Below are 18,724 nucleotides of genomic sequence, written 5' to 3' on the forward strand. Positions count from 1 at the left end.
CGGCATCAGGTGAGAATACCATGGAAGACATAAGGACATCAATGTCTCATTACCCTGTTGACAGTTGCTGCAGGTCAGCTATTTCTTCAGCTAACCTGGGTTTTGGGTAGGGGCACCGCACCCCTTTGCCCAGCATGCCACGAATCTTCAAGAGAGTGAACTCTTCCCCAAAGACTGGGGAAGTGCCTTCCCAGTCATCCATACTTTGCAGCGGCTTGCTGCTTTCTTTCCCATCTTCAGGAAAGCAAACTTGTCCCCAAGGCCGCTTCTTGCAGCACCTTGCTTCCCTCTGATGTACCAAATCCTTCTCAGCGTATTCAGCCTCACATTCCACCAGAGCCTCGTACCACTGCTAGAACTGACCTCTCGTCTCCGGCTCTCCAACCATTTTAACGGAGAGGTTTCTCAGGAAAAAGATAGATGGAAGTGGAGGTTTTGAAACTTAAGTCAGCTTTACTTGAATTAACTCAGAAAACAGTGTACAGAAAGTGGAAAACACAGTGCCAAGTCTAGCCCTCGGCTCTTAATGTTACCTTTAGCCCTCTGTTTTCTCTAGACTCCCTGAAGCTTGCTACAATCATGCACAGCATAACCCAGCCCTGCCCTTCAAAATCAGAGTCTCTGAAAAGCAGAGCACAACAAATGCTAACATTCCCTATGAGCTAAACTGCCTAGCATAAACATGAACGCATTTTTTTTTTTTTAAACCAACAGAAGCAGGCGTACTGATGCCACTGTATTTTAGATGTGTCCAGAATAATGAATGGAACTGACTTCAAAATAAACGAGAAATAATGAATTGTGAATGATGTTAAAATGCTGAAAAAAAACTGAGTAAAGCTAAACTGATAAAACAATGGTATTTATTTGATTCATTCACTATTATGGTTTTACTCATAATTAAATAATGTGTGTGTGTGTGTTTTACCTGTGTCCGTGTGCTGCAGCGAGGCTGTATGAGTTCATATCCCCTAATGGAGTAGAAGTAATGCCATTCCGGTATGTGGTGCCAATTAAAGGGTCCGCTCCTCTCTCCAAAAGCAGGCTGACCAACTCAAAATTACCTGTAAAACCCCATAACAAGCAAAGCTTTTACTGCTATTCCATCTACCACTACTCTTAAAGGGGACTTGATTTTCCAACATTTTGCTAAAATCAACGGTTGAGATGTAAACAAAGTTGTTCAGAACGGTTTGATGTGAAATGGTTAATTCTAGAGAAACTTACTGACTCAAATTTCTTTTCACAGTGATGGTGACAGCTGATAGGCTGTGATGCCCATAGTGCAAATGTACCTATTTCATTCATTATACGAAACAACCAGTGAAGCTATAAATGTCTAATGAACTTTTATAAGTAATGTTGATAATAATAAAATGGTGATAAATCTGAAAAGATTCTCTTTGGGGACTATTTTGCTTCACAAGGCCTTCATGTATCTCTCCACCATGTATGTGTTTAAAAAATACATTTTGGGCCAAAAATCTTCTCAAAGCTATCGTAAAACAAAGTTTCAGACATGAGGCAGAGTAACCATTCATAACCATTTCATGTAGGTGTTGTAGTGGGTGCTGCAATGTAGCTTCTAGATGCATTAAACTCTTCAGACGTCTGGCTCCTTCTGACTCAGCAAGTTTCTCCAGCACAGAGCATTTTACATCAAGCCACTCAGAATGACTTTGTTTACATCTTAACCATGTAATTATGCAGAAATTAATCAGTGGGAAAATTGGTGCCATTCCCCTTTGAGCATTTTAGCTTTGATTTTACTGAGGTATGAAAGGCAACATCTTCTGTGATGAACTGTTTTGTTGCTCATTGTTTAAATGTTGTTGAAAATGTTTAGCTTCTCAAGAAGTTTATAATGATTGCCGTTAGCACAGTCAAAGGGCCATTCTGACCTAAACTAGAGTTTGTTATTTGCTGTTATGCTGTATTCTGTAACAAAGCCTTATATCCCTCAGATTTCCCATCATTTTAATTTAGATACCTAATGTGAGCTACTAATGTTTCTCTGTTTAGCTGTGCTGCTGAAATGCAAATCAGAGGTAGCTGACAAAAGTGCTCTGGCTGATTAAACATGAGCATATAAAAGTTTCTGAAACATGAATGAGACTATCTAGTAACTGACCACTAGCTACAGTTCATTCTATATTAGCTCCTAGGCATCATCTTTTATTATTTTCTTTAAAGCCTTGAATTTCTTTCAACAATTAAACATATTTTACTGTAAGTTATGGTGTTATGTGTGATTTTCAGATCATAACTGTGTTACAATTTCAGTTTACCATAGAATAAATTAACATCAAAGCTGCTGACGCTACATGAAAAAAAGGTAGACCTCTTGTTCAAAGGGCAGCTGTTTGCTTTTTCACAGGTGAGAGCATAAAGTTCATTGTTAAATAGAGTGAGAAGCTTCTTGAAGGGCCCATATTGTGGAATTTGTGTGGATTTAAATTTCCTTATTAAAAGAATTGAGGTAGTATGCAAATACTTTTAATGTTTTAAAACATACTATTCATTCCCCAGTCCGCACAGTCCATATACTGAAACTAAGCTTGAAAAAAGACTGTTTTTAACTCACAGCTTTTGTGATGTCACAAATCAAATACATTTACATATGTCTACTTACCATTTTGTTTACTTTCTAAAACCACAAGTGAACCTACATGTGTCTTCTGAGTTTTTATATGTAATGCTGATAATAGTAAAATTGTGGCCAATCTGAAATGTTTTCTTTGGGGACCATTTTTTTCTTATAACACCCTACATGTACATCTCCGCCATGAACAGCTTTAAAAAATATAGGTTTTTAGACCAAAACCTTCTCAAAGCTATTGCAGAACAGTGTTTCAGATACCAAGCAGGCATTAAATGCTTCAGATGTCTGATTTCTATCACCACCATTGTCAACAATTCTGTCTCTGTACGTTTCTCTAGAACAGAACATTTCACATCAAACCACTCTGAATGACTCTGTTTACATTTTAACCATTTAATAGTTCTGACATTTTGAAAAATCAGTGGAACTCCCCTTTAAAGGCACAATAACAAAAACAGAACAAAAAGAGGTTAGAAAATGCTCATAAAAATATGCATCATGACTATTTTTGGTGCATAAAACCACACAAATGTCATAAGTGGGAAAATACATATACAAGAAAATGTGGAACATGGGCTATCTAACAATTCAGTGTAAACGCTCTGATATAACACTATCATGCCCAGAGAAACTGGGCCCAGTTCAATTCAACATGTTTTTCAACATCTTTTGAATGCTGGCAATCATTTATCCTCTTTTTATTACTTATACTTTGCATTTCAAATTCAAAGGCCTTGGCTGATGAAGGCCTCACACCATGGGGTAGCTCACTGATGCTGAAGGTTACAGACTGCAATGTGTTAGGCTTAGTTAAGAACAAGATGTGAAGAACAAGACCAAAAATCCACTGGGCATGAGTGGTGCAGTTTTTTGCATAATCAAACAACCCTGCTGAACTCAAGAAGGATCTGATAATTAGCTGACGAGATGTGCAGACATCAGCAACATGTCATATTTTTAGAAGTGATATATGCAAATGATCACCATATAATTATTTCTACAAGTTTTTTTATATTCATTTATAGACAGAGGGAGATGTCTATAGTTGACCTGCTGCCAAAAATTCATAGTCACTGATATTACAAGCTAGTTTCTAGTGCAGCAGATGTTCATTCAGCTGTAGGTTATTTGCAAAACCACTGTCCATCAAACTGCAATGCAGGCTGGTTTTCTACAGATACATTAAGCTTGGCCTTGAAGCAAATTACACGGCCACTGGAAATGGTCTTTGAAAACCTATAGACTCTCTGGGTTCATGGTGCGTCCTGAGAAGTACAGTACAGTATATTACAGTTAGTTAAGATGGAAAATAATTACTGGCTATAGGCATGTAACTGCTCCATAAACATAGCTAACATCTGGCCAAGTTCATTCAGGTTATCTTGCTTGTCCCTGAGGTCAGTTTAGTGTCACTGTGGAGACTCCAGCAGCCTCCTGCCGATTGTTTTGTTAATGCGAAACAGCAGCTCATCCTGTGCACATCCACACAGAATAATGTGGAGAAAAGTGTTTCCGTGTTAATGTGAAAACCCTGTGGATTCAAGCGGCGGGGGTAATTGACCCGATGTATAGCAAATGGAGCGTGAGGAACGAGCCTTGATGAGCTTTGGATGTGATGAGCCTCAAACAACCCCAGCTCTTCCTGTACCGCCACATTAGCACACTCTTTAGCATGCAGAAGGAAGTTTCCATACAATCATTTTTGCACACTCATGCTTCTCTTAAGATGTGTGTGCGTGGCTGTGGGGTGGGGGCAATGGAAGCATTTGCTTGAGCTTTGCATCAAAGCGCTCGATGCCTCATGACTAGGGGACCTTCAAGCTAAATAATTTTCCCCATTGGACAGGAAAATGTTTAGGCAAATGTAATGAATATCATTTGGGTTCATTCATATTCATGGGGCTGCCTTTTCTGGGCCTTTGAAGAAGTTTACATATTGTGGTGCGGTGTAAAAGACACAGGCTTGCATGCACTACATTTCTACAATACGACACGTTTACATCCCAGCAATTCAGATAATTCAGAATAAAATTAATAAATAACTCTGTAAAGCAAATGCAATATTTCTGTGAACCGTGGTCTGCATCAGTTTCACAACAAAGCAATATTGGAGCTACATTAGTTTTATCCAGTGTTCAAATAACAGCCAGGGGGACTTTAGCTCCCTGAAAAGAGACTTGAGCTCCCCTAAAAACAAAAAATCTGAAGTTTGGTGGGGCCAAGTTTAGTAACCATTCCATGACTGTAATACATTTCTACTTTATTTTTAATACAATAGCTCAAATCAAACTACAAAGAGTCCGTCTCTCCTGCCTATTTCTGTTCTGGCTCTTCTTCAACAAGACATCGGTGTTGCTAAATTGAGCATAAAGAAAAGCAGCACGTGATTTGAAGTTCTTCTGCGAGAGCTGTGTTTTACCATAAAGGAATGGATCAGCGAAAAATCTGATTTTCACAATTTTCCACTTAACCCAGATGAATTTAATTAATCAAGACATGTTTGGGGTCCAGCCCTGCAGTGGACTGGCGACCTGTCCAGGGTGTATGCTGCCTTCCGCCCAGCGTAAGCTGGGATAGGCTCCAGCACCCCACCGCGACCCAGAAGGATGAGCGGTTTAGATAATGTGTGTGTGTGTGTGTGTGTGTGTGTTTGGGGTCCAAATGTTGGTTTTTCAGTTTAGAACTAAACTTGGAGCCAAGAGGCTCCAACTAGAACTCAATAGTCACTCATACAGCACAAAATGTTTCTGTAAAATTATATCCACAAAAAATCTCTCAACCTGCTCAGACAGTATCCAGGTCTTTGTTAAGGTCACACAGACTTGCCATTGTGGTTTAGAGCACAGTGTGACTTACTGTGAAATATAAAAATGAAAAAAACTGCGAGCAGCCACTTTAGACAAGAGGGTCTGTATTTGCAAACCACCTCTGGAGTAGGAGTGTTCCAGAATCAGTATTTGTGACAATGACCATCATAAATACAGAGAAATCTAATCCAAGATCAGTCCTGCTTTGTGAATACTAGCCCTGGTGTTGAGTGAAATGGCTGCCTATAGTTTATTTGTATAGCTCACAGTAAAGCATACTGTGCCATAAACCTCACTGACAAGTCTGTGCAACTCTAATGAAGACCTGTATGTGGTTTTAGCAGGTTGAGAGAAGATTTGTTGACGTATTTTTCCATAAACAGGCTATTTGGGTGACAACTGAGTTATAGTGTTTGTTAGGAACATCAGTGTCATAGCTTGAGTTATAAACTAAAGAAGCAAAATTTGGACTTCTGTCCTGGTTATTATGGTGGTGCACAATGCTGTATTGTAGCCTGTTGTATATGTACTTTTATTATTTGATCTCTGAAGGGATCCGTCAGCTTTCGCATGATTGTGTAATTACTGTGTTTGATCAGATTGATTGTTCCGAGTGGACTCATGTTGTGAGATATAAGTTGGCCAATGTGAAAGTGCACATAATAGAATGTGTCTGACAGAGAGATCATTGTTATTGCAGGGTTCAGTGGGTTTAGATGCAGTCATTATTAGACATGCTCAGTGTGTTTTCCAGGGTTAAAACTTCAAATCAGTGCCAAAGTGTGCACCTCCCCCACTCCTTACTGTACTGTAAATTTCAAATATACTGTAAACCAAAAACTCAGCAGTACATTGTGAGGCTGTGTTTGCATGTTTGTACATTATAACAGACAAAATCAAATCATGATTTCTGTCTACTTTGGTTCTTACAGACCTCACTGAGTTCGCTGAAAACTACTAATAATGCTCCTGGCCTTGTGTCTCAACACTTTCCACACTTTCCAGACACTAAAGCTAAAGTAAGTGAGCCATGCTAACTGACCCATTTAATATAGTCTAGCCTTCCTAAGATGAACCATGTTAACTGACTCACTTAACCTAGTATGGCTCTCCTAATGTGGACACATTTTGAAGAGCATCCTGCACCACTTCCCCAAAGTAGGGTGTAATTTAAACACTGGTTGTATTAAAGGAGATACTGTAATGCAATTTGTAAGGAATTTTGATTGTCCAATTTGTATGGAATAAAGTTTCAGAAGAATTTCCCCAAATGACCAAAGACAGCCCAGACTGAACAGCCCAGATGTACAACCCCATTTCCAAAAAAGTCGGGATGCTGTGCAAAATGTAAATAAAAACAAAATGCAATGATGTGAAAATATTTTAAACCATATATTTCATTGATAATAGTATTAAGACAACACATTAAATGTTGAAACTGAGAAATTTGATTGTTTTTTGAAAAATATATGCCCATTTTGAATTTGATGCCAACAACATGTTCCAAAAAAGGGGGCAACAAAAGGCTGGTAAAGTTGTGTAATGCTAAAAAAAAACACCTGGTGGTTGATTGACAACAGGTGAGTAACATGATTGGGTATAAAAGAACTCAGAGAGGCTGAGTCTTTCAGAAGTATAGATGAGGAGTGGTTTACCACTCTGTGAAAGAATAGCATTTCTCAACAAAAAATAGCAAAGAACATCTGCTTTTCATCATCTACGGTACATAATAACATTAAAAGATTTAGATAATCTGGAGAAATCTCTGTATGCCCTGTATTTGCTGGTCATAAACTTTGGGCCCTCAGGCAGCACTGCATTAAAAACAGACATGATTCTGTAGTGGAAATCACTGCAGACCACTTCTCAAAACCACTGTCTGTGAAAGCAGTTTGTCGCTGCATCCACAAATACAAGTTAAACCTTCTCTGGGCCTGAGCTCATTTAAAATGCACTGAGGTGAAGTGGAGAAGTGTCCTGTGGTCCAACGAATCAACATTTGAAATTCTTTTTGGAAATCATGGACACTGTGTCCTCCGGGCTAAAGACCACTCAGCTTGTTATCAATGCACAGTTCAAAAGCCAGCATTCATGATGGTACAGGGATGCATTAGTGCAAATGGCATGGGTGACATGCACGTCTGTAAAGGCACCATTAATGCTGAATGATACATAATGTTCTGGCAACATATGCTGTCATCAAGATGACGTCTTTTTCAGGGAAGGCCTTGCTTATTTCAGCAAAACAAGGTCAAACCATATTTTGTATTACAACAGCATGGCTCTGTATTAAAAGAGTCTGGGAACTAAACTGGCCTGCCTCCAGTCCAGATCTGTCACCCACTGATAAAATTTGGCGCATTATGAAATAAAAAATACAAAAAAGGAGAACTGTTGAGCAGCTGAAATCCTATATCAAACAAAAATGGGAAACCATTTCACTTTCAAAACTACAGCAGTGTCTCCTCAATTACCAAATGCTTACAGAGTGTTGTTAAAAGAAGAGAAACACAGTGGTAAACATGCCCCCTTTGTAGTATTTCCTTTAAAAATATGGTTTACCTGATTTGCATATCATTGCATTCTATTTTTCTTACATTCTGCACAGCATCCCAACTTTTCTGGGAATGGGGTTATACAAACAGCAGCATCCATTACCAGGTTTTGTTATTGTATTACCTTAAGATGAAGCTGAATTGGATTTCTATTCTGTAAGTTATTTAAATTACAGGAGGTCATTCACTGTCACTGGAAATATAACTGTAAAAACAACAGTCACTGCAGACTCATACTGGATTAATATCCTGGATTTCACCCAAAATCATAAGGACATCCCGAGATAATTCACCTCAAAACTGTTTTAAGGAAAAGAAAAAGTATTTATGTTGTCGAGTCCACAAGGTGGCAAAGATTCACATGAATGGCGAAGACTCAGCTGATACATAACTACCTTTAAAAGCCATCATAAAACCTACATTCTCACCAGGGCAAATGGTACTTGATGTGGTTGTCAAGGCCCTTGTAAGACTAACCAATGGGTCAATGATTAACATTCCAATTTCACAAAAGGTTCACTCAAACAGGCCCCACAGACCTCTGAAGCTAATTATGCCCACTTTCAATGATCCAGAAAGGGTGCATCATAAGAGAACTGACACTGAGAACCCTCAGCTATAAAACACATAATACAGCAGAACTCCTCTGTGTTGATGAAATGCCCTATGGTTCACATGAGTGAGGCTTACTGTGCTACCTGCAGCGGAGGCTAGCTGGAGTGGTGTTTCAGTGTAGTTCTCAGCTCCATCCTGCAGTGCCCCTTCCACATTGGCTCGAGCATCCAGCAGCAGCTGAGATAAGCAGAACATAATAGAGAAAAACACTGTTACAAAATGAAACACACCAACGTTAAGCTTACTGTTGAGCTGACTGATGACCTAAGTAGCTGGGCTGTGCATTCGTTCATGCTTTCCGCTATCTAGACAAGTGAGGTGACAAGCTAGACAAGTGATCTGGCTTTACTTTCTGTCACTCAGTGCTTAAAGGGGAAGAAACCAAGTGTCAAGAAAGAAAAAAATAACACTGAAAAAAGCAATTACCTGCTTCATAAAGCAAACGCCTTCAGTTTGAGGGATTACTCATACAAGGGAAGCCAAAGAGGAGCATTTCATTTCAATGACAATGTATGTCCTGTGTTCTTGTTTGCTTGGGAGATCAAGCACTCCCAAGTGTGTATGTTCTTCAGAGATCCAAGAGCTTTCAGAAGAAAGCTTTTCCTGCTATGCCTTTCCATTATGTCTGGGGATTCAAATTGCTCCTTGGTGGTTCATCACAATGAACACTCATAGCTGCTGAGGGCAATTTAATATGTGAACTTTCTTCATATGGGGAAAATATAGAGATAGCTTTAGCTTTATCATGCTGCATGAATGTTTATAGTCATAAATGCTGTCTCTGGCCCACACAAACTTTTTTTCTCACTGAAGTCACTGGAAACTACTGATAATACTCCCTGCCTTCTGTCTCAGCACTTTCCACAAGATACTGAAGCTAATGCTGTTCTAAACTGAGCCAAGCTAACTGACCCATTCAGTCTAGCCTAGCTTTCCTAAACTAAAATGTGTTCACTGACTCACTAAATCTAGCCTAGCTTTTCTAAACTGAGTCATATAAACTGACCAATTAAATCAAGCCTAGCTTTACTAAGCTGAGTCATGTTAACTGACCCACTCAATCTAGCCAAGCTCTCCTAAACTGACCCAGGTTAACCGACCCAGTCAGTCTGAGGCATGACCCATTCAATCTAGCCCAGCTCTGTTAAACTAAACCACACTAACTGACCCATTCAATATAGCCTAGCTCGGTTAAACTGAGCCATGTTAACTGACCCATTCAATGAAGCCTAGGTTTACGGTTTACTAAACAAAGCCATGCCGACTGACCCATTCAATCTAGCCTAGCTTTCCTAAACTAACTTAACCACATTAGTGACTTATACTGGCCTAGCTCTCCTAAACTGAACCCTGTTAACTGATCCATTCAGTCTAGCCTACCTGTTTTAAACCAAACCAGGATAACTGGCCCCTTTAATCTGGGCCAAGCTTCACTAAACAGAGTCATGACTGACTAACTCAATAAATCTAGCATGGCTCTTCTAAACCATGTTAACTAATTTAGCTTTCTTAATGTTAACTGACCCATTCAGTTTAGTCTACCTCTGTTAAACCAAGCCATGTTATCTGGCCCTTTTAAATAGGCCTAGATTGACTGACCTATTCAATAGCCTACACTGTAAAAATGTGGGGGTTTTAACCTAAAAAACTTCAGATAGTAAGATGATGATGAGACAAAACACAGATTCTTGTTCTGTTGATTTACTGTTTGAAATTAAAAATTTTAAGGCAGGCTGAACACTATTTTTTTAAGCTAAGTGTAGCTCTCCCATACTGAGCCAAGCTAACCGAATCATTCAATCAAGCCTAGCTTTTCTAAACCGACCCATGTTAACTGACCCATTCAATATGCCCTAGGTTTACAAAACTGAAGTATGTTAACTGACCTATTCAACCTAGCTTAGCTTTCTTAAACTGACCGAAGTTAATCTATCCATTGAATCTAGCCTGAAGGGGAACATCCAAACATCCAGGCCACAGCAGCCTAAGGGGGAGGGGGCTTGTTTTTGTTGCCATTATTATTATGTTAGAGCATAATAATAATTGAAGGAGAGAGTGCAGAGGTGGAAAGGCATCGAATCATTCACGTCGTCACTACCTGCACGACAGGGACGTGTCCGTGCAACACGGCGAAAGTGAGTGGAGTCCCCTGCCTGGTGTCGGGGTAAACTGAGGGGTGCCTGTGTACTGAGCTGGGCACCTGGGAAGTCATATAGGGGAGGTTCAAGGGGAGAGAAATAGCATTCAGCCATTAATGAAAACACTGTGCTTTCAATTGGAGGAGGCAGAAAAAGAGAAGCAAAAGAAGAAGAAAAAAACAAAAGGAATGAGTGAGTGAAGTGTTTGAGCGGAAAAAATTGGAGCCAGGTTTTTTTCCCCAAATGCCCCTTCTGCTAATCCTGGACATTTAAAGAAAAGACAGATATTTTTTGCTTTTTCTTTTTTCGCTCTTTGCTTTCTTTTTGTCTTATTTGCCATTATATAAACCCACCTCATGGCGGTAGCCGGCTTTGTGTTTCCTCTGTCTCTCTATGTTAACTCCCACATATCTCGCCGCTTCAGTTAAACATCTGACCATAATCTGAGGGTGTCATACTCTCCCACTGGTGGGTTCTTTTGGAATTTTAAAGGCAGCGACAGACAGGCTGCAGGAGAGATAATTGGCAAGGAGCGCGAAACGCTGGAAGACTGAGCGAGTGGTGACTCATGAGCAAAGCGCCAAACGCTGTGCGATCGACTCGTCTGGCCTTAACAGCCTCCTCCTCGAGCTGGGCAGAAATATCCACACCTATTCGTGTAATGTTACATTAGGCAGATATCTCTGAATGACTGGACAGACATGACCTTTAGGAAGAGTCTAAATGGATACCAAAACTGACATTCTGAAAACACAGTTTGAAATGCAAAAGTCAGACCACAACCCATTCCCTGTCTGATAATTCTGGCCCTACAACACTCCATGAATTGTCAGACACGAAAGTTCACATCACTGAGCATGCACTTGGTGTTTCGTTCAAGAGTCACTCTCTCCACAAGACGCCACAAACTCTAACGTATATGAGCCTTACTTGACTCAGTTCAGAGTCAAATGCATGAAGCATGTTCTACTGTGAAATAATTTTTCTATTACTACAATAACTGCTTAAATGCACTGGAGTAGCACATGCCCGCACATCTCTCATCATTGGAGAGTCCCTCCTTCTCAAACCTTCACAAACTTTAAAAATCCAGACCCAAAAATTGAATTTTTTCAATGTTCAAAAGAAGAACAAATATTTTATGCATTTGTAGGCTAAACAAAACAGTGAGAAATCATGTGTAATTTAACCAAAATGGCCCAAAATGCACTGTTTAGCAACTGACATAAAAAGCCATCAACACCAAAGATAAGTCGCTATCAGGAAAAGCCCTCCCTCTTTTTCAAGATCTGTGTTCAAGAGTAGTAGCCCAAACAACCCAAAAACCACACTTATTATGCATTATTGAGCCAAAAGCTACAAACTTTTATGAGTTTTATGTCAGATTTTATCAGTGATTTCAAAAGTATTTTGAGTCTCTTTCCATTCAAAGAGAGAGGAGTCTGGTATTAAATAGCTGGAAATAAATGCCTGGTGGTGTTGCCAAGATGGCCGCCGAGCGAATAGATGTCATGCCTTCCTCCGGCACAGCTGGATCTACAGCCAACACAGCCACCTCAAACTACAAATCCCAGAACCCCCTGCTGCTTCACATGACTCAGGACTCGAACCAATCAACCTATCTGTGCTCAGCTTTATCAGACTTCTGATTACACACACACCTGTTCCTCATTCCATGTGCTTGTTAGTTTAGTATTTAAGCTCGGGTTTTAGTTTAGCTATTTGCGAAGTATGGTCTCTACTATGAGCATACCAAGTGTTTCTCTGTCTGTTTGCCTACTTCTGTGTATGACCTGTTTTTCTGTCCTGACCTTGATTTTTGCCTTGCCCTTTTGTCTTGCTGGGGATCTCTGTATTTTGACTTCATGGTCTTGTTTTTCGACTATGATTTTGGATCAACCCTTTGTTATTAAAGATCTTAACTTAAGCCTCGTCTGTGAGCGTCTGGTTCCGTCTGCCACCATTACAATAGACTTTCTTATAAGGTCTTTGCAGGCGTGAAGAACCTTTTTAAAGCTTAAAGAGCCTCTACATAATGTAAACGTTCTATAACTCTTAATTGTTTCCTAGAACTGTATGTTCAAAAAAAGAACCACATAGTAACCTTTATTTTCAAGAGCGTATTTTAATCATTTCTGAGCACCAGCAGTAAGCTGCAGGGGTAGGTTTTCATGGTGGTCCCTGTATTTTGTGCTTCTCCAGTGCTTAAATAATATTTCTGTTTTAAGAGCTGTCAGTTCTGGCAAAATCATGTTCAGATCTATGAGGGATACTTCATGCTTTTGACCTAAATGCCACACGGTAAGTTTAGTGCATCTATTTTAAACCAATGCCAATGGAATTTTCTCTTACTATTAATGCACTAAACAAAAGAAGAAATGACACTTCTTTCATAGGCAGACAGTACGCATAGACTTAGGCAGACACACTTTGAAAGCGGCACCACTCACTCACACTTTCTACAGTGCATGCAGATAGCATAGGAAGAGCACAGAGAGACAAAGTGCGACAGCACAAGTTAGTCTTTACTCTAGAACAGTACAGGGCAAAGACAAACTGCATACTATTTAATACTGACCAGCTCCCCCCCAGTTGATGAATACTGACCTCACTGTTGACATCTGCCCCAGCGTCCAGCAGCATCTGCACCATGGCCTCATCACCACGAACACACGCGTACATGAGCGGGGTCATCCCCTAGACACACAAACATACACACTCACAGTTAGGATGAACTACTCTGGTGACTGAGATGACAAAGCGGAAAGCACAGTAAGAGCCATTACTCTTTAAAGCACAGCGGAAATTCAAACACTCGAGAAAGCCTTTGAATCTTTAGCTTCACCGTGGGTGGTTAGAATGGATCTGATCACCCTGAATTGAAGCCACAGTGAATATCGATTATACCAAAATTACTGTTCATTTCCTCTAAATTGCTTCTATTATGTTCTTTTCAGTTTGCCATACTTAAACTTGCTTTTAAAATACTAACCTTTAGACTACGGCAAACAGCAGAGTAAAAATAGAACAGAGAAACTGTAGAGTTAAAAGACTCATATAATGGAAAACGAAATTACCCTTGCAGTTTATAAAACATTGTTAAAGGGGCCATATCATGAAAAAAAAAACATTTTGTAACTTTTCCTTTTGAAATAAAAGAGTTAGTGTACTATGTAAACACTGGTAAAGTTTAAAAATTGCGCTACTCAGTTCATACAGGGAAATTAAGCTGCAAAAACAGCTCGTTTTGAATTCACTGTTTTCGTATATTTACATATATCCACTTATTCAGCTTATAGCACTTACGCTGCAGCATTTCAGCCTGGTCTGCTTACTGAATGAGGCACAATACAACTAATACTGCCAATCAGGAAAGAGGTGATTTGCTTGTATTAGTCCTAAAGGCATAGGAACAGAAACAGCCTGTATAATTCTAAGGAATAAAGAAGGGTTGGAAAATGATCATTAAAATGAAGTACAGCTGTTTTTGTTACATAATACCTTAAAGGACTCATAATGTATTGTTTATATCTCTGTTCACATTATGACAAAATTTATAGTTTTCTGATTGCTTTGTACTTCTAGCTGACAGTATTCCAGTACAGGAGATTCAATGTCCAGATCAATAAAAACTTTCTGGTTATCCTTTATTTGAAAGCTACCTACATAAAGACACACGCATATGCATTGAATAACATATTTAGAATTTATGAACAGCTTATACTAGTAATTGCAACATGACATAACATGTTTTATGAAGTGAACAACATTGTATTGACATAAGGGGCCTTAAAGCAAAGCCACAAATGTTTATTACATTTATAATACTGTTATGAAACATCATTTCCAAGTAATGTAACATCTTGTTATGGTTTTTGATATATATATATATATATATATATATATATATATATATATATATATATATATATATATATATAAATATCTATCTATCTATCTATCTATCTCCCTCTCTCTCTATATATATAAATATATTTCAATTTCAAATAAAGTGTTACCAAATTCTCTATAAGAGTTTATCCTGAAGTGACTTTCCTGTTTATTGCAGTATGAGGATAGGGACTATATGGCAGTCTATTGGCTGGAGTGAAGTGAAAAGAATCCCAGCTGGACTCAAGCACTGCATGCTCTCATCATACCACCCCCCCCCCACCCCCTTCACTATTTCTGCTTAAAGCCTGGCCTCTCTTATTTTATGCAAGCTTGAACATCAGCTACAGAATCCTGCATAACATGACAAATAATATATTAAACCTTAGTTTTAGGCCAGATTATCCTTTTAACACAAGAGTGCACAACTCTGGTTCTGGAGGGCTAGTGTCCAGCACTGCTGGTTTCTCTATTCAAATGCGTTTAATCAGGTGTGACTGAGCAGGTCAATCACCAAAGTGTGGTGGACACAACCCCTCCAGTACCGGAGCTCTGCACCCCTGATTTAACACATACTGACTGTGAATACAGATTATCTATTGTTTCTTTAAACCAGAACTTACTCTTGAGATGAACCATGAACACAGTGAGTGAAAAGTTTCCAGACTGTACTGAGAGAAATGACAGAAAAGCGGTCCAACACAAACAGAGGCTTAAAGGAATCTGAGGGATGTCCGTGTTTCTATAGAGAGCTCGGCCCTCTCCTCAGGCCTTCCTGACTGAACTTCAGAAAGATGAAATGAGATTGGAAACATGTGGCTCCACTATATACTGTAAGATGGGCTTATCCTGATTAGAACCTGCTTCTGCATGTAAATGTGGAGTGTAAATACATTCAGTTCACAATGTTCATTAGATATTCTGTGCTCTATAGGCAAACAGGCATCATTCATGCAGCGCAGAACTGGTAATCTAATTTCTGAAGATCCAGTATGAACATAATGATTGAGTATGGGTAGTGTGAGAGCTGCTGTATAAGAGTAATACAGTTGTATTTAAAAGTTTGGGCACTCCAATCAAATGACACCTTTTGTTGATGTTGTAATTGAAAATAGGTTAACACATCCTCTACAGAGAACACACTTCTGCACTTTGTAATGCACAATAACTGCTTATTTGTTTCTCCACAGTCAGCTATCACAGTTTTCATGTAAAATGAATGGCTTTTAAAACTCATAAGACATGTGGATTTCTGTATGCTGTCATAACTGCATAATTACCATACAAAAGATAATTACTGGGGTCCAAGCACGCATGCACCAATATGAAGCCTTTCGTGCAAGTATAGACCTTTTAACAGACAGAACACAGAAGAAAGAGTTTTTAGAGTGGCCTCTATTTACAATAATTGATGGTTTCAAAAGAAGATGTTATATTAGAATTTTTGAATATTTAAAGATGTCATATTTAAATATTCTAATTAGGTTCGGATTGATCTTTGGACTTTGGTATGGTAATCAACAGATTTTAACAAATATTTATTTATTTATTTATTTATATATTTAAAATATTTAAAAACATTTTAAATATGACCTGCATTTGCAAAGTTGATGAACTCAGTGAACTGAATCATCTTCTCTGCAGTTATACATCACATACTTACTAAAAAATATTCTAATTTATTTTTTATTCCAAAGTACACATGCCTTATTTGGATCCAAATAACTGACCAAAATATGACATTTCCAAACTGAGAAACACATCACACATTAAGTATATAATTTGTTTTCATAAAACTTTCATTAAACTTAAAAAGATCCAAACGTAACAGAACATAGATGACATTACTTTAATATTTTAATCCTTTGGATTGGGTTTGAGATTACATTTTGTGTGTTTCACCCTTTTTGTAATATAATAACTGTATTTTTTTCCTTCCCTGTGGATAACCGAAAATCTGTTCATTAGGTGCTTGAACCAATTCAAATTGGTCAGAATGTACATTCCTATTATTTCACAAAATGTAAAAAAATATTAATAATTACTAATTCAAAATTTGAGCAAATGTGAGCTGTACAGTATTTTTTGGGTTTCCGTAATTAAGGATTGTGTCTGAGTATTAGCATCTCTCACCTGTTCGGTCATGCTGTTAATGCCATCAGGTCCGAGCAGATTGACCGCTTGCTTGACCAGGTCAGTGCGGCCGCAGTTGAGCATGCGGAAGCCCAGGTCCTGCAGAAATTTGGCCTCTGTGGAGGCTGCATCCAGCTTCCGCGTGGCGCAGAAGCAGTCGTCCGCTCTAAAGTGACAAGACACAAGGAAGTTGTTTGACTTACAAACTGAAAAATGCTGACTCTGTTGTACTGGACAGATTTTTTCCTTTTTGCATTTATTCACTACTGATGATTTTTGAATAAAGCAGACAAGAAAAGACAAACTCGATGTAAAGTTTTCAATGCTTATTCCATAATCATTCTGCTAATGTCACTAAACAAGGTTTTCATAATAATTACATAAAAACCTCATTCGTATGCACAAACTGCATCTACTTGATTTAGGTCTTGACAATTATGGTTATAAATGGGCTTCAGATTTTAATTAGATATTAATACAGATTACAAACAGCCTGCTTTGTTTTTCCATAGGCCCATTTAACAGAAAAAGCAGCAGCTCTAATCTTTCTCTGGTACCTAATGGCCTGTATGAACCATAATAGCCCCACTTTAAGGGCAGCTGTGCCCCTGACAGTAATACTGGCTGTTACTGATTTCAGGCCAGCTCCACTTTTCATGGCAGTAGAGGAAAGAGGACCCTTAAAGCAAAGCTCTGTTTGTTTGGCATGATTACCCACATTTGTCAAAGTAAAAGCATTTAAGCTAAAGCAGCATAAGGCATTTACATAGAGCTTCAAAGTTTGCACTAGACTGCTAAACCTACTAGAAAGATTATTTCCTTTATACAGGTTTTTGCTATGTTGTATGTGCTTTTATACAGTACATGGCCAATGGTATGTGGGCACCCCCTCTTATCAGTGAGTTTGGCCTTTTTGGCCTAAAATGGCATAAAATCAAACATAGAGTCACGCAAACTCCAATGACAAACACTAGCAGTCAGTTTGTCAAATGTATGCTGTGCTAGAGCTGCACTGTTCAACTGCAAGTTCTGCTACTGAGAGGCAGAAATGTCTAAGACCAACAACAGCTCAAGTACCAGTTTGAGTGGTATAAAGCCCACCTAGACTGGACTTGCAGTGGACACGTTCTCCACTGAGATGATCAGACTTCACCATCTAGCAGTCTGATGGATGACTAGGTTCTGATACTGTTACTTGTCCAAATGCATAGTGCTGCAAAGTTTGGTGGAGGACCAAACTTGAGTTGTTTTCTTGATTTGAGCTGGGCCCCTTAATTCTAGTGAAAGACAAATCTTAGTACTTAGTGAATTATGAGCTTCCTATTTCGTAAAAAAGTTTGGTGAAGGTTCTATAATGTTTATGTTACATGGTAACCCACCGGGGGTGGATTCAAACTCAGGTACTCAGGTTAGAAGGCCACTATTTATCTGAGTGAGCTACTGCTGAGAGCTAAAAGGAGTTAGATCCAAGTGCAGAGCAATTCAAGAAATAGAAACTAAATGAAAGAAACAAGGGGCTACAAGCAAGGATCAAATCCGCAACCTCATACTGGGGCAGGTGTTTAACCATTGCACCACCACTGCAGTGATGATGCAAACAGCGTTGAGGGGCTTTAAACAAAGATAAAGAAAAAAGGTGGGAAATAAAACAAAGGGGGAAGCAAAGGCCAAAATAAAACAAAGAGGGATGCTAAAACAGCGTCTTCAAACAAAGAGATTTCCAGAAAGTTTAGGGAAAACAAAGACCAACATAAAAATGCTCAGGAGCTTCCTTTTCTAGGGTCAGCTTTTTTTTTGGTGGGGGGGTTGGACATACAACTTGAGAAAGAGAACAGGCTCGAAAAGTGACAGAGAAAAAGAGGCTCAAGATAAAAACACTCTACAGCTTCTACAACTCTGAAGCAAAGACTCAACAATGTCAGGCTCTGTCTTAGGCCTAAAGTAGCCCTTTGTCAAGGTGTAAGGGTAATCACACTGCATCTT

General features: G+C 38.9%; 1 protein-coding gene across 1 annotated transcript in view; it reads right to left on the reverse strand.

Annotated features, from left to right (window-relative positions):
* The window catches only part of LOC118812521 (ankyrin repeat and BTB/POZ domain-containing protein BTBD11-A), a 265,349-nt gene that overhangs the window by 17,416 nt on the left and 229,209 nt on the right, over nt 1–18,724 (reverse strand). The window contains exons 5-9 of the mRNA XM_036577596.1: nt 16,742–16,907; nt 13,325–13,414; nt 10,678–10,779; nt 8,663–8,756; nt 929–1,064 (exon numbers count right to left, since the gene is read on the reverse strand). Coding sequence (XP_036433489.1) covers nt 929–1,064; nt 8,663–8,756; nt 10,678–10,779; nt 13,325–13,414; nt 16,742–16,907 — 588 coding nt within the window. The remainder of the gene's footprint in view (nt 1–928; nt 1,065–8,662; nt 8,757–10,677; nt 10,780–13,324; nt 13,415–16,741; nt 16,908–18,724) is intronic.

The sequence above is a fragment of the Colossoma macropomum genome, unplaced genomic scaffold, assembly GCF_904425465.1.
Source record: "Colossoma macropomum unplaced genomic scaffold, Colossoma_macropomum, whole genome shotgun sequence".
In the NCBI taxonomy this organism is placed as follows: Eukaryota; Metazoa; Chordata; class Actinopteri; order Characiformes; family Serrasalmidae; genus Colossoma; species Colossoma macropomum.